This window comes from Zonotrichia albicollis, chromosome 3, assembly GCF_047830755.1.
Source record: "Zonotrichia albicollis isolate bZonAlb1 chromosome 3, bZonAlb1.hap1, whole genome shotgun sequence".
NCBI classification, from domain to species: Eukaryota; Metazoa; Chordata; class Aves; order Passeriformes; family Passerellidae; genus Zonotrichia; species Zonotrichia albicollis.
The window spans coordinates 106,816,994-106,833,313 of record NC_133821.1 but is presented as its reverse complement, the minus strand read 5'-3'; the positions used below and the strand labels follow the sequence as shown (position 1 = coordinate 106,833,313).

The window sequence follows — 16,320 nt, the reverse complement described above, 5'->3', positions numbered from 1 at the left end:
TTATGTAGCTCTATATTATTGTTTCCGTACACGCTATTGAAAAGGTCACAGATCTGAGTAGATAGATTTCAGCTATACCTTGAGATTAGATGCAGGCAGAGCTTTCTCTTTAATGTAGCTTTAAAGGTGCAGAGCTAAGACCTGCTGGTTTAGGTGCACTTACAGTTCTAAGATTATGCAATGACTACAATAAACAATGAAAGTATAATCAGGCCCATAATTTTATTCTGCTGTGCTAAGTATAAAAGTCTTGGTATATACCATAATCTTTTCCATCTAACCTAATTAAATATTAAAGGATCTTAAATGAAATACATCTCATTGTCTCTGGGGGAAAAAAAAAACAACAGTTACTTTTACATTGTGGTTATTTTTGATGCAATCTGAAAATTTTGTTTCTTCTCCATTTTCAGTAATGTTTTCTGGTAACTTGATTCCTGTAGGTTAAACTCTGGTATGACAAAGTGGGACATCAGTTAATAGTAAATGTTCTACAGGCAACAGATTTGCCACCAAGAGTAGATGGGCGCCCCAGAAATCCCTATGTAAAAATGTATTTTCTTCCAGACAGAAGGTAATAGTATTCCAGTTCATAAAATTATGTTTTAATTTACCATGTATTGAATCAGCTTTTAATGAATGCTTATGAAGAACTCCTTTTTATAATTTTTTATAGCTAGATTATTTATAACAAAAAATTACACTTGAATCATACAAGTCAGTATCAATTTAACTTTGTAGTCTTTTTTAAGAATGTGATCCACTGTGCAGAAAATACTTTCTTAATTTAGGCAATATTGCCTAAGAGAAAATGAAAGCAGTTACATCCTGATGAGTACATGGTATTTTCTGATTTATCACTATGAATAATTTATAAAAAATATTTATGTTTCAGTGATAAAAGTAAAAGAAGGACCAAAACAGTAAAGAAAAGTCTAGAGCCAAAATGGAATCAAACTTTTCTCTACTCACATGTACATCGTAGAGATTTTAGAGAACGAATGCTTGAAATCACAGTATGGGATCAGCCAAGAGTACAAGAAGAAGAGAGTGAATTTCTTGGAGAGGTGATGCATGCAATCACATTTCTTCTGAGTTCATTGTTTGGTTTTGAGTACGTTTGCAAATGTATTTTGTGTGTGTGTTTCTCTGTGTGCCTTCAAAGTAAAATTGAAACCTGATGATTTTTCTGCTAGATTCTTATAGAGCTGGAGACAGCACTTTTAGATGATGAACCACATTGGTATAAGCTACAGACACATGATGAATCTTCACTACCTCTGCCTCAGCCATCACCATTCATGCCAAGAAGACATGTTCATGGTGGAGAGAGCACTAGCAAAAAATTACAAAGTAGGTCCAAATTCCATTAAGGTCTCTTAAATTTTAAATTAGAAGTGCTGGATATGGTCTAATGGTACTTAAATTCCAAATAAAATAAAAAAGATTCTATTTCACAGTCTTTAAAAGTAATGAAAATGTGTGGCAGGAACACAATTTAAATTATGACATTATGACATGTCAGCCTTACAACTGTGATGTGTAACTTTCAAGAGTGTGAAACCTTCTGGAATTGATTTGGCTTTCATTAGCAAAAAAAATTGTTCAAAGTTGTTTTTTTCCCTAAACTTCTTTTTAAATAGAAAAATGAAGTTTATAATTATTGGATAATTTAAAAAAATTTAAAGCACTTTATTTTTTAAAAAGAAGTCCTTAAAGACTTACAAGGCTTAAAAACACTTTTCATCGTAAAGTTAGTCTCAACCTCCAATATGCTCATTAAAGTGTACTTTTGCAGAAAAGAGGAATTTTATTAATGTATTTTGGAGGTACAGTTGTTTTCATGAGTCTGATTTCAGGTTTGTATGAGGCACGTTAAAAGGAGGTATTTCAAAGGAGATATTGTAGTTTCTCCGTTCATTTAAACAAAGATTTACTTAGAAATATGAAAGATGTAGGGGATTATTTTTAAATGCATTTCCAAGTTATTTTTCTGATTTTTCTAAAGCATGGAAGTCATTCACTCCAGCCAATGCATAGGAAATTGGTGTACATTCAGGAATGAACTATAAATATGTGTTACTGCTGTAATAATTGCTGCATAGATGCCCAAACTCAGGATGTATATAGAAAGAGCAAATGAAAGGTTAGTTTTTATGAGATATTTGAGCTCTTCTAAAAGCTGGCAGTGCTGTTTCCTCTTCCTCTCTCTCACCATATGTTGCCTCATCTCCTTTCCTGTTCAGCAAGCTGAATCAGCATATTCACTGAAGTAGCACAAACGTGGTTTTTTTTCCTTTACTTGAGTTTTGCTTTTGGAGGCTTACAGAGATAATCTATCCTAGTGGAGGATTACTGAGGACTTGAGGGGAAGAGAAAGGGAAAGGAGGCTGCAGCAGCTGTAAGATGTTAAATTGGCTCAGCTATCTTCTGAAGCATCAGTTAGTCACTGCAGTTGAGTTCTCCTTCTCTATTGTTTTGACTTAAAATCATCTTTTTGGTTTCATTATTATGTTGAATGAACATATTTTTGCATATTATAACATGACCAGATGTTCAGGTATTTGTTTACCTTACTGTTGTGCAGGATCTCGGCCAATCAGTGATAGTGACATCTCAGATTTTGATGTTGATGATGGTATTGGAGTTGTTCCTCCAGGTGCGTGGATGAACAGCATGGTCCTGCTTTCTTTTCTTCTTCTTTTTTGCTTGTTTGGATTTTTTTTCTTTATAATATTTTGGAATATTGAGGATACTGATTTTGGAGAGTGCATTGTGGAAAAAACAGTTTTCCTGATTATTTCATAGTACCTGGCCCATACCTGGTAATTTAAAGGCTTCTACTATTCATTCATTTATATTTATTTTGCATATCACTCTTCATATGAGGCCCACTGGTTTGTTGAAATTGGTTAATTTCTTACTGTGTAATGCTCCAAGCATTATTTAAAATGCAAATTAAATGTAAAAGACTCCTACATTTTAAAACATTTAAGATTTCAGTTTTTATTGAAAGCATTTTTAAAATTATTTTGCTTTTTGCTTGAAACTTAGATTTAATGCAGTCTTCTGTGGACTTTAGTGATAATGCATGGCTATAGATTAAGATGCATGCAGCATGGCTATATTTTTTATAGTTTTCATAAGCTTTCATGAACTATCATTACCCTAAATGTTCATAAATATTTACTTGTAGAGACTGTCATGGTTTGGCTTTTAGTTCAGCATTCCTACTTACTGAAAGTCTTGAGGATTATCTTGGATACCACATTCTTCTAGTTCTCATTCACTGTTGCCACAAGTCAGATAAATATGTTTCCCAATCGTTCCAAGCTAACTGAAGAGTCACTATGTCATTGCCAGCACTAAATCAGTTTTTCTGTGGATCTTCCTGATGAAAACCACTGAATTAAATCGTGATGTGTTTAAAATGTTTAAAATAATCTCACAGTTTATTTATCCACAATATAACTGTGCAAATAAATCACATATCTTATTAATGCTGTATCATCTTGATTTTTATCATCTTGATTTTAGGGGAGACAAATTCTCCTTTCTTTGATGTTGATTGGGTTCTTTTCTTATTTTATATACTTTGCACCTCAGTCCCTAAGAGAGAAACTCATTTATGTATGCCTAATTATTATATTTGATATTTTTAAATCAGCGGAGAGAGTGAGCATTTAAAATCAAATATAAACAAAAGGCTCTAAATATTTTTCCTGGCTTTTTTTTTTTTTTTTTTTTTTTTTTTTGTGGTTTCAGGGGTTTTGTTTTTGTAGTTGAAAATGTAGATACTTGTATGTCTTTGTAGACTTATGTTTAAAGTTTCAGTCAATTCTATTAAGAACTGGGGCTTTTTTTTCCTCTGCCAGTCCTTTCATGCATCCAGTTGAAATAAATAATTTTTAACCTGCCAGGAAGCGTTCAAAATGGTCCAGCTGCATATATTGGAATGTGTTTGGGCCAGCATTTGAGTAACTGAGTCTTATTGACATTTCTTTGGATTTCATGCTCAGGTGTGCCTTTCAGGAATGCACAGATCCAAACTTTCTCAGTGATCACTGTAGAAAATAGCAGGATTTAATTTTTACAACTGGATTTTCAATGATCTGAGAGTCTCCAAGTTAAAAATTGAAGGGCATAGTGAGGAAGCTCCTTCTGAAGTCCACCCAATCAGAAACATTCTACTAGCTCACTTGACCAAGCACAAGTTCGTCCATTTTGAGTTTGGCACAAATTGGCACATTTGTTTGGCAGTTCTAAGTGGAGTTCATCTGTTCGTGATTCCTATGGGAAGTGGATATGCATGCAAGTGTGTGGGATTTGCTGGATATACTTTAAAGGGAGTTAGACTTTAGGCACAGGGACAAAGAAAATTCATCTGCCACAAATCTATGAAAGCCTAGACAATATATGAAAATGTGTTTGGCAAAAAGACCTGAAAAGGTTTCCAGTCCCAATGTCTGTCAAATTGTGTGAGAACCTTAGGCTCAGATTCACAAATGTGGCTGGAGATCAAGTTCATATATATTCATTTCTGCCCTCCTGTCCAACCTTCTTAACTTGCCTCATTGCTAAATTGTTAAGTCTTTGAACTGCTCCCTTCGTTTGCACAGAATGAGTACTGCAGTGTTTTCTCCGTGAAATAAACTCCTTTGTTAAAACTAACAATTCTGCAGGGCCTTTACCCCTGCCCTCCTCCTGCCCTTCAGCACCATGGTTCTCACCAGAGTGCAGCCCAGCTCTTGTCTGCTTCAGATTTCTCACACATTCTCTTGCACAGCATGCATGTGGGAAGGAAGAGAAAATATCCGTATTTCCCTTTAATGTAATATAGTGGTGCCCTATTTTGGAATAGCCTTTATTGGCTTCAACCAGATTAGTCTAGTTTTAAGATATCCTTCTCAAGGGAAGTAAGAACATCAAAATTGAGTTTACAACACTTGACACGTAAGAAAAGATTTCCCTTTGAAAACTCGTCCAAGTTATAGGCTGCCAGCTTCTCCAGGAGAATCCTGGGGAAACAGTGTACAGATTTTAATAATTTAAAGTAAACAACATCCACAGCCTTTCCCCCATCCAATAAGAGAATGATCTTGTGATAGAAGGAGATCAGGTTAGTCAGGCAGAATCTTCCTGAAAGCTATTAATTTTCTTTTTATTCCTGAAGTATTGATAGAAAAAAAGGAAGATATTTAGCCCTTTTTAGTTTATTTATTTATTTATTTAGTTAGTTATTATTTAGTTATTTAGTTATTTATTTTAAGGCTGTCCAGGTTTAGAGCAAATTTGGGAGAGAATTCCCCACAGGGGCTCCTCCAGGGAAGCAGATCCAATCGGCCCCTCCCCCCAACTGGTCCGGGAGAAAATATCTCCTTGGAGAAAAGTGGAAAAAAACCTGTTTATTAAACAATAAAACCGAAACAATATCAAACAATAAAATCCCTTGCCGCTCCAAAAGAGATGACAAACTGAGAAAGTGCGTCCCCGGGTTGCAGCTCACTCAGTCTCAGATCAGTCCCTCAGTGCTGGAATTGTCGCAGGCCAGGCCTGGCCCTGTGGGCCACAGCTGCAGCTGCCGGTGCTCCCCTGGATGTTCAGGCCAGAGCAGTTTCAAGAGGTCCAAAGAAAAGGGAAAAAAACCAAAAGTCCAGGCAACTTCTTTCCCTCAGCTATCTAACACTAACTAAAATCAAAAAAGAGCTGTGTCCCGCTGTCTGCCCATCCGCAGACAACAGTCCAGGAGGAGGAACGTGGATGAGGAGTGCAGTGTTTGAAAACAAGCTGCGCGCTTCTTCTCTTCCCCCTTCACTCTCTGGAACATTCTTAGAGGTGCAAAACTTATTATTCAACATAAACAGAATGAGACAATTGGAGATAAAAGCATCATACAGGCAACCCAGGAAAAGGCAAATGTAGTATTAGAATTTAGTAAATAGCAAAGAAAACTATTTTCCTAGAAGTTTCAGCAGCTGCAAAAAATAACTTCTTGTCAGTGGAAGATTGTTACATTAAAAATAGTAGTACTTTAATAAATTGCAAAATATTTTAAGAAAAATATTTTTCCTATGTTATATCACTAATTAGTGAAACTTATCTTTCATCTAATTTGACCATCCTCATTTATTAGTAGTACCTTGCAGTGATATACATCTCCTTTTTTAATCAGCTCTTAGATATGTTCATGAAAGTTTATATCAACAGCTGAAAGCAATTTGAAGCTCAGGTTTAACAGAAATTATTTGGACAGGGTTTTTGTGGTAGGCTGACATCCGTTTACACGAAGAAAATATTCTTTTAAGTCTCTCAACCTCTGCATATATGAGAGACGCTCAAGTCTCTTAAGTAAGTTTGTGATCCTGAGCTGTTCTTACACCAGTCACTCTGTATCTGTATTGTACTGGCCAGCCCAGTACTCCATAAGGGTCAGTGAAAGTTTTAATAAAATCTGAACATGTTTTCAGACCACTCTATTTAACCAAGCCTTCAATAACTTCCTTAATTAAAAACAAAACAAAAAAAGCGCTGACATACAGTTGGCAATATCCCCAGTGGTTATTTTAACAAGCTACATTGTTTATTCTGTGGATAACTCTTCAGTGCAGTTAATTTTTCTGTCACATGTAACCTGTATAACTGTATTTGCCTTCCTCCTGTAGCAGCAGGGTGACATCAATACACTTTTATTTTCCTTGTATATATCCTTGTGTATATCAATACACAATATCTTTTCCTTGTCTGTATTGTCTTTAAGAAAAAATAATATGATTCTGGTATCAAACGTTTGCTAGATCCATTTTCATTGTCCATCCATCCTGCATTCATTTCCTGTCACACCTGACAGTTTCCCATGAGCAGCTGAGAAACTTCTGCATAAATTACCATCAGCTTGGTTGCTGCTATCATGCTGGTCCATGCAAAATTTTTCTCTGCTCACCCTGAAGAGCACAGAGCCTTTGTATTTGAGGATATGAAGAAATGTTACTGTTGCTGTCACTGTCATGGTCACTGAAGGTATGGGTGTGATGTGACCAGTTTGACAATTGTTGAATTAATACTTGGGATAAGTATGAATTACTGTCTCTGTTCTGTAAGCTTTGTGTGCACACACTGCATAAATTTCAGGTGTTGTTCCTGAGATAGCTTGGCTGTGCAAAGTATATAACATAAAATCATCTTTCTATACTAAACTTCTACAGGAGAATCCTATGTGCAGTTTTTTTAGGGAGACTAGAAATATATTTTAAATTTAAATCTATATTTAATTTTCTAAACTTAAGTTGTATGTGTTTTAGTAGAATTGCTTAAAGACTGAAAAGATGTTTAGGATTTCTTTGGTTTTAGTATTTAATGCATGTAAACTGCTCTTCCTACTGATAGAGAGGACAGGACTTTTTCTAACACAAGCTTATTTGGAAAATTAATTATATTTTTGCAAATACAGCTTAGATTTAGTTATCCAGGAAAAGGGAACACATCCACCTTTTGTTATGTATTTTCTTCCTCTCACAAAAGACCTAGACAATTTCTGCAGCAATCCTGGGTCATGAATCTCCATTTAAGTCCTGGGGGTGTCCCCATTGTGCTTCACAATTTGCACCCAATCCTTGTCCTGAGATCAGGGAGATCCTCATGTTTCTTTGTAGTTTTATTACAGAACTCTGAAACACTTTTTTGGCAGGTAAGGTACTCCAGCAGCACAACATACCAAAACCTGCAGAACATTGAAGTCCTACTTTGTTAGAAGGCTGACAAACCCCAGTAGATATTTTCATGCATGTTGTCAATTTTTAGAGGCCATTAGGGTGCATTGGTAAACTCTTACACATTTTGGGAAAAAAGTGTGAATGCTGCTTTGATGTTTGTGGTCAGGGTTCAAACCTGCAGCTAAAGAGGTCATTAAGTATCATTGAATGCATGATCAAGCCTCATGCAGACTCTGCATACAGGGCACACTTTTAAAAGAGGGACTGTTTGTAATTTTATAGAGGACCAGAGAAGAACTAGAAGAATTATACAAATTATATAAAATATGAAAAAAACCCCAAAGTTAAAACCCTGTAGTGAGATCCATAAAAAGTGCAATTTATTTAATTTATTAAATTTTTCCAATTGACAATTAGGTGATACTTCATAGTCTTTTCCTGCATGAAAAGAGGATTTCTGATAGAAGCTGTTTTTTTTAGCTGAACAAAATCACACAGTACAGTAACTTTAATTCTAGACAAATTCAGAGAAGAAAAATTATTATTTGGATAACTAAGCAAGAATTTGTAAAGTGACTAAAGGATGATTTAAGGGATGACTTTCTGTATCATTAAGGGATTTTCTGTCAAGGGATTCTTGTAATCTCATTTAAACGTCTAGAAATGAGCAAGTGAAATCTGAGCAGATCTCCTTAGGTTCTTTTGGAAAAATAACAGGTATCTTTTGAAAGCTGTTACCTTACTGAGCTTCATTGTCTGTTTTAGGATGGGAGTCAAAATGTATAACAAGGCAAAGAGTGTGCTACATAGAAAAAGTCACAACAATGTTGAAATATTGAAAATGGGCTAATATTCCACTGGGGTTTTTTTTAAATCCTATTTAAAAATACAGTGAGAAATTTTTCTGCTTAATCACAATATTTGGAAAAAAATATTCTGCACAGTATGCAACATCACAATATTCAGTACAATATACTCTAAATCCTAGTAGTTTTTTTAAGGTGGCTTTGGCCATGTTCATTAGGGAATATCTCTAACTGAAATAACAGGCAGAAAGATGCTTTATATATGAGCAGCCCTGTGTGAGTCAATGCTGTTGTAGGCATTGACAGTAACATAGATTATCAATCTTTATGGGATGTTGTTTATTTAAAAAAATTATATACCTAGACTATAATAGCAAGCTTGCCATTCAGATAAGATCAATAGTAATGTCTTTGATTTTCTTTTCTTGGCAGTAAGTAACTACTTTTAACCATTTTTTAGATGAGGTAAACTGGCGCTGTTTACATTCCTTTCAAATATTTTTTTATGTACACAAAATACCCAGAATATTCTTCCCCAAGTAAGAAAACTGCTCCACATCCTCCAGTACATCAAGAAGTCTCATTTTTTCAGTCTCTGTACATGTAGACATTTAAAGGTAATGCTAGTGATTTATTCTGCATGATATATCGGGATGTACAACAGCTGAGTGATGATCTGAAAGTTGTGTAAGCGTTTGGATATGTGCTCCTGGAAGTCTATTCATCTGAGTTCTTTCTAAAGCCAGACTTTTAGTCTCTAATTGCCTTTTGTTACCCTCTTGCCAGTAGGTTATAGGCCTAGTACTAGAGAAGGTAAATCCACAACGCTAACTGTGCCAGAGCAGCAGAGAACAACAACTCATCATCGTTCACGCTCCGTCTCTCCTCACCGTGGTGACGATCAGGGCAGGCCCCGTTCACGTTTACCAAATGTGCCATTACAGAGGTAGGCACCTCCAGTGAAACTCAGTGTGCTTTCATGTTTGTATAATTGTTTGTGTCTTTGTTAACTTTTCTCTTGTTCAGGAATTTTTCACAATTATAAAGCTTGTTTTTTCTATCTTAATTTATTAGTGCAGTATTTGAACTTGATATATGCTTTTGTTATTCACTCAAGAGCACTCACGGGGTGAATCATAACTTTGTAAGACTTACCTCTTTTTACTCATATTTTCGCTGTGATTTGTCATCTGTGTACCATAACTAATACATAGGTTTGGAAATTTTTTCAGTCAGTGGCAGAATCTTGTATGAATATTATTATCCTACTTAAGAATATTTGTAGGATAATAGTGGCACATATAAATTGCATAATTTTTAGTGGCATTCTTACAGAAATCATGGATTAATAATTTATTATTAAAGAATTCCTTCAACCAACTTTTACTGTGATCCATTGTTATTAATGAGAAAACAAGATTATCATACATACTTCTGCTTTTCAGGAGTTTAGATGAAATTCATCAGATGAGAAGATCACGTTCTCCAACTAGACACCATGATGCCTCCAGAACTCCAGTTGATTACAGATCCAGAGAGATGGATAGTCAGTATTTGTCTGATCAAGAAAGGTACATTGTCAGCCTGAACGTGGACAAAAGTTTAGAAATGTTGTCAGTTTGCCTAATTTTCAAGTTTTCATTAGAAATGTGACTAATAGCAATGGGGAAGGGAGAGAATTCATCCTAACTGATAGATCTAGTGCCACTGTTAAATTGTCTATACCCTTTTTTTTTGTAAAACCATGTACTGGGTTGACAGTAATTGCAGTTATCTAGACAAATGATTCTTGTCTGTCTTGCCTAGATATTCTACTGCTTTTTCCCAAATGAAGCCCAGAGATTTTTGCTAGAAAGCCATGCATCTTCATGTATGCTCTAGGCCTTCCTGTAATACCAGAATTTACCAGTTGTGCTGGTAGATTTACCAGCAAAATGCCAGACATTAATTCCTCCTTGCTGGGAGTTGGAGGCATGCTAATTTGAATTCATATGCTTATAAATTTTAGACACCTATGGGTACAGTCTCCCAGCATCTTAAGTAACATTCTGGTGAACTTTGTGCATTACCCAGGCATAGTAAGGATAGGTGCAGTACTAGTTGTAGGGTGCAGAAATTTCCAGTCTTAGATGTGTGACACAAACACATCTTTCCCTGTCATGGAGGGGCTACACTCAAAGAACGCTTGGCCTCCCCTTGTAGGCACTGTTTTCAGGTGTCTGTATTCTGATAAAATAGAAGAAATTAGAATTTCTTTTTGGTTTTTACCTGTAGAAAAAGCTTAGAAAGGTATTTCAGCTCAGCAGTTGTGAAAAAATAATGATGACAGTCACATAGACTATCAATCTTTATGGAATGTTGTTTACTTAAAAAAAAATCATTTAGCTAGACTTCAGTAGGAAACTTACCATTCAGATAGGATCAATTGTCATAGTAATGTCTTGGATTTTTTTTTTTTTCTTGGCAGTAAGTAACTGCTTTTAGAACTAAGTGTAAGAGAATCTTTCCCTATAATCCAGTAAATTCCATATGGAACATACATTTTGGAGTGATATGAAAAGACATAAATATTAAACCATAAAAATCTCTGGAAATCTTTGGCCAGATTTTAAGCAACACAAAGACTGAATAACAGATGACTCTTGCAGTTCAGCTAATTCAGTTTTGCATATGATCTTGCCTGTTTTACCTTTGTAGTATGGTAACATAAGTGCGGGAACTATTGTGTAATATGGTACATTTAAAAATTCAAATAGGCAAGAAGTGTGTACAGAATTGACTAAGTTGGATTTTTGCACTGAATTTTCTTTCAGAGGCGAATTAAAATTGTTTTTAAGTATAGTAGTCAGATTTATAGTTAGGCTAATTCAAGTAATGTCCACTCGTTGCAGGTTTTTTCTGTTTTTTTTTTTTGGGGGCAGTGATATATTAAAAAGATTTATGAAGATATTTATTGAATTGATTTGTTATTAATCAGATTTGAAGAGAAAAAGGTTTTTAAAAGTAGCTTTTGTCAGTATAAATACAGACAGTTAGCTGTCTAGAAATTTCTCTTTTAGTAAAGCCTCAAACCTGGACATAACTGGTGATATATCCATGGATTATGTTTGGAGAGGAATTGGGTTTACCCTGAGCCTTTCCTGGGGATGAGCAATGGGCTGCTGGATTTGTTCAGAGTCTTCAATTCTTTTCAGTGTTCACAAAACTTTTTTGGAAGTTTAAAGCTCAGACATGAAGGATGTACATTGCTGATTTTTAGGATTTAAAGATGGGTCCATGTACTTGTGTTCTTGAGTAATAATCTTGTCTGCAGTGGTCTCCTTTTCCCCATTTTCCTTTTCATCTTTTCCTCCAGATTTGATCAGTTGTGAAGTCTGTTTAGGTTTTGTTAAGAAAGATCCTCTGTCACATCCAAGAATTAAAAAACCCAACTTCATTGAATATTATGGATTAGTATCAAGAGTAGTGTAGATATTGTGTTGTGCATTTACTGAACCCTTCACCTAAACAAGTACATTCACACAGATATCTAATGTAAACTTGGCTTGAAAGCCGAGGAACTACCCAATAATTGCATGCCAGAGATTGCAGCGGCTAATTAGTTTCAAAAATTTTCTCAATTATCTATTAAAGGTTCAAAATCAATATTAAATCATAATATAGGTCTTTGTAAAAATAGGTACTACCACTCTCTTACAGAAGCATCTGTTGCAATAAGTTTCCAGGGGAACTTATTTGTCCACTTCAACAGTGTTATATATATTTATATACATATATACATACATATATATATATGAATATATATAAACTGTTTGGAAAAGCCTTTTATTAGGAAACCATTGTCCAATTTTCAAAAGCATGGCACTTTTTTTTTGTGTTTCTTTTATTCCTAAGTAAAATATCTCAATTATGAGTATAGAAAACATTTATTTGGGAATAGTAATCTCTACTTTAAATGTCTTCCAAAACAGACTTAATTTATCAGAGAACTGCATAGTCTCACAATATTGGTAATCTTCTTGATGGATTCTTTTGCTTTTTTTTAAACTAGAAAATTTCATGGTGAATTTGTTATTTTATATCACTTTTCAAGATGACTTTTTTATCAGTGTTTGCTTTGGGCCAATTACCATAGATATTCTTTGGCTTATGAAATGTAAATATTAACAAAGTACTCTATGATTTAATGTGGACTTTGCATCTACTTTGCAACTCTAAAGAAAATAGTAACTTTTTTCCTAAAATCCATAGTTTGCAATGAGGAAAGATGCATATAAATTCTGTCTGATCTTATGAACAGAAATTTGGTTTAGAAAGAAAATTTAAAGATCCAGTTCAACTCTAGTTCGTGTTGTTACATCAAGCTAGCAGCTCCAGATGTAATTAAGTCTTACATGACTCTCAAGCCATTATTTCAGTCTGCCATGTTTAGAATTTTAGGTAAATAATGCCTATAGTGTATCAATGAAATGCATCATTTTATAATGACATGAAGTATGAAACACATTGAACAACTGCTACTTTATCTGTCTTGTAATATTTTCTCTCTTTTTTTTTTTTGCCATAGTACTTCATGGGATTCCCTGCTTCTTTTAAAATTAGCATGTTTCCATGAAGCTTACCTTTATTTTCATATTTACAATGATAGGAGTTTTGAAGCTTGCTCTTTCTGATTGTGTTGAAGTGCATAAAACTACAGGCTTATTCAAGGGATATTTCATATCATAGTCATATTTACCATAGGCATAAATATGCATTAATTTTACCATCTTGCTGGCTATAGTATGTGTTTGCTTACAATATAATTAAAGTAGAATAGATGACTGATTTTCCTCAATTTGAGAGAATAAGAAACCAAAAGTCTGATGGCTGATTAGTTTTTTTACTTGTTTCTTTAGGATTATCATTACAAAAAGCTTTTAAGAGCTATGAGTCAGAATTTCTGTTTGGCCAAACACGATATTTCAAATGAACATATATTTTTGATTTTCCCTAAAGAGTGAATGGTTATTCTTCCCATAAACCAACCTGCATTAAATCATTATCAAACCTTCACTGCTTTTACCTGTATGATTTTGTAGCTTAGGAAGCCACAAAACCCAACAGAAAGCAAACAACAGACATCTTTCTTTTTTTTTCCTAAAGCAGTTCTCCATTAATTAGTTCATGAGAAAGGAGGTTATTACAAAATTGTAGCCATTTTATGTTATTTGTTTCATCATGAAGAGCTGTGAAAAAGTAAATCTGAATTTAAACGAAAAATACCACAGAGGGAGATGCCACACTAAAATGAACTTGTTGAAAATGTAGTTATTACATGCATTTTTTGACTCATATATTTTGAGACATGCAGTCTTATCAGACTATCTATCTGGGTGAATGCTTCTCATTTCTTTTGATGTTTTCATTTGCTTGTCATTGGCATAATCCATGTCATCTAATGCTTCATGACTATATCTGTTTCACTCACCACCCATCCTGTCTGTGCAGTGAGCTTCTTATGCTGCCCAGAGCAAAGCGAGGAAGAAGTGCAGAGTGCCTACACACCATCAGGTAAATACAGGAGTGTGGGAATCTCAAACACGCCTGCTTAGTTCTGCCCACTTTGTGTGCCCAACGTTTTCTCTATGGTGGTATTTAGTCCCAGTACATAAAGAACTTCCAAGGACATTGTGATCCAGATGTCAGTCGTTCTTTTTTGTTTGTTTTAATTTAGATTCAGATGTGTGTATTTGTTTTTGAATCTCAGTAGTAAGGACTAAAGGAGTTGAAGAAACTTTGGTTTTGCAGTTGTGTTTTCTGGTAGATTTTCTGTCTAGTCACAAAAGTCCTGATCTCCCAATGCATGAGCATTGTAATAATTTCAAACATTGGTTTCTTAGTTGTTTTTTTTTTCTTTTGTTTGCATTTTTATGTTTATATAACAGCCACGCACAATTAAACAATCTTTGCTTGTTGTGACACTTGATTTCATGCTGATTTAGTCACTTGCAGAGGAATAAATCCTGATGTACAAGGGCTTACTGGAGTCCCAGATTTGAGGGGTTTTGTATCACTTGTTTTTGCATCTAAAAATTGTTACATAAATTGGATCCACATGTAAACTTTGTAGTTTGGGCCCATCTTTGGTCTTCTTTAATCTCTTGTTTCAAAGGTAGGATCTCCCTGTCTTACCACTTTCCAGAGTTGTGAAACTAAACAGGACTGAAATATCTTTATCTAAAAAATCAAAGTCTGCTCCCCCACCTTTTTTACCACCATGTCTTTTAACTGTGTTAAAAATCCATGACATTGTGTAGAATATCTTTCATTTACCATAAATAAAAATGTAAGTTGAAGTTAAAGTAGTTAACCATTTAACTAACTCAATCAGGTGGTTATCCTTTGTCCCTTCAGGATCAGGATGTTGATGAGAGTTTTGTGTCAGTGCTAAATGTTTAAAATCACCAAATGTTAAACTATGTTGTCTAGTGCTATTATTCTTTTATTTGATTTAGGATTTTCTCTTACAAAGTACTGTTTATTTTTCTAAATGTCTTGGCTTGCTTTAATTTTCATTATCAAATTTGAAGCAGTATTGAAGATGCTGTGATAGGGTTTTGTTATAAAGCAGAGTAGTATAAAAATAGTAAATAAATATGTAAGCTTTCAAAAAAATCTGCATCAGTGAAGCTGTTAAATTAAGTTTTTGTTATCAGTAGAAATATTCTCATTCTTGTATTTCCGCTAAAAAGACTTTTTCATCAAGATTTTAATTTTTAAATTTATTAATTTATTTAACTTCTTGTTATTTTATGTCTTTGCCCAGCCATTAACTTTCAAATAGTTTTACAAATCTACCAAACCAATCTGGTCACAGCAAAAAGTTCTGCACAATCTGACGAAGTTGTGTCCTTTTTGCAAGGACAGCAATTAGAGTTAGGTAATAGCTACACTGAATTCAGAGCCTACAGCACTTCCTTGCCTTTTTCTTTATTCCATTTATTACTACAGTGTTTTTGTGATCAAAAATTCACCCTTTAAAGGTAATGGTAGTGGTATACTATAATGATACTTGTAATAATGTATTGAAGATGAATATAAAAGCGATAGATGACAATAAATTAATTCTTCTAAATTTAACTCTGAGGCTTATACACCCCAATTCCAAATAAACTGGCAATATATGTTCTTGAAAGAATAATTTTGAAAACAGTTTCAGCAAAAATTTGTTACATGCCATCTTCTTTCCTTTCTTATTTCTAGTGACCTGACATTTATTCATGTTAGAAATGTTATAAGTCTTTATTCTTGTTTTCTAGGCAGTTTGCTGAACAATGGTTTAATTAGTCCTTGAGACAGCTTCAGCTTAAAATGAGAAAGAAATGTTAATGGGTTCGTGTTAAATGAAAGAAATTAGGTAGTCTAAGCTACAGAGTTAATATGTATGGTGAGTTTAATGTAATACCAGTTTGAAATACTAGTCCTAGCTATCCATCCTGTTGCTTTGTATGCAATTATTAACTAATAGAAATGGTGGAAAGCTGTCTACCTATGCTATAGATCATGGGTTGCCATATTCCATGTCTTAGATCACCCCTAGTTTGATTGGTAATATCTGCCCATAAGCCTGCATTGGTGACAGCCATTCCTTTTTTCCTCCTGTGCCATGTCACAGTGACCTCTGAGAGAGAGTTCAACAGTGGTGGCCACTAAACCCATACAAGGAGGGTCAAAGCTCCTCTCTTAAATCCTTTAGGGTTTTACAAACACTGATGTTTCCAGGCAGAGAGTTGTTTCATCTGTCTGTGGCACAGCCAGGTTTC

The 16,320-nt window shown here is 34.5% G+C and overlaps 1 protein-coding gene across 48 annotated transcripts in view; it reads left to right on the top strand.

The window, feature by feature from the left end:
- Nucleotides 1-16,320, top strand: part of RIMS1 (regulating synaptic membrane exocytosis 1) — a 307,441-nt gene that overhangs the window by 193,454 nt on the left and 97,667 nt on the right. For 28 of the 48 annotated variants that reach the window (XM_074538418.1, XM_074538438.1, XM_074538423.1 and 25 more), the window contains 7 exons: nucleotides 444-574; nucleotides 896-1,067; nucleotides 1,197-1,353; nucleotides 2,588-2,659; nucleotides 9,302-9,461; nucleotides 9,961-10,086; nucleotides 14,006-14,068. In XM_074538418.1, the coding sequence (XP_074394519.1) occupies nucleotides 444-574; nucleotides 896-1,067; nucleotides 1,197-1,353; nucleotides 2,588-2,659; nucleotides 9,302-9,461; nucleotides 9,961-10,086; nucleotides 14,006-14,068 (881 nt within the window). The remainder of the gene's footprint in view (nucleotides 1-443; nucleotides 575-895; nucleotides 1,068-1,196; nucleotides 1,354-2,587; nucleotides 2,660-9,301; nucleotides 9,462-9,960; nucleotides 10,087-14,005; nucleotides 14,069-16,320) is intronic. The other 20 variants (XM_074538440.1, XM_074538424.1, XM_074538428.1 and 17 more) reach the window with 4 other exon arrangements.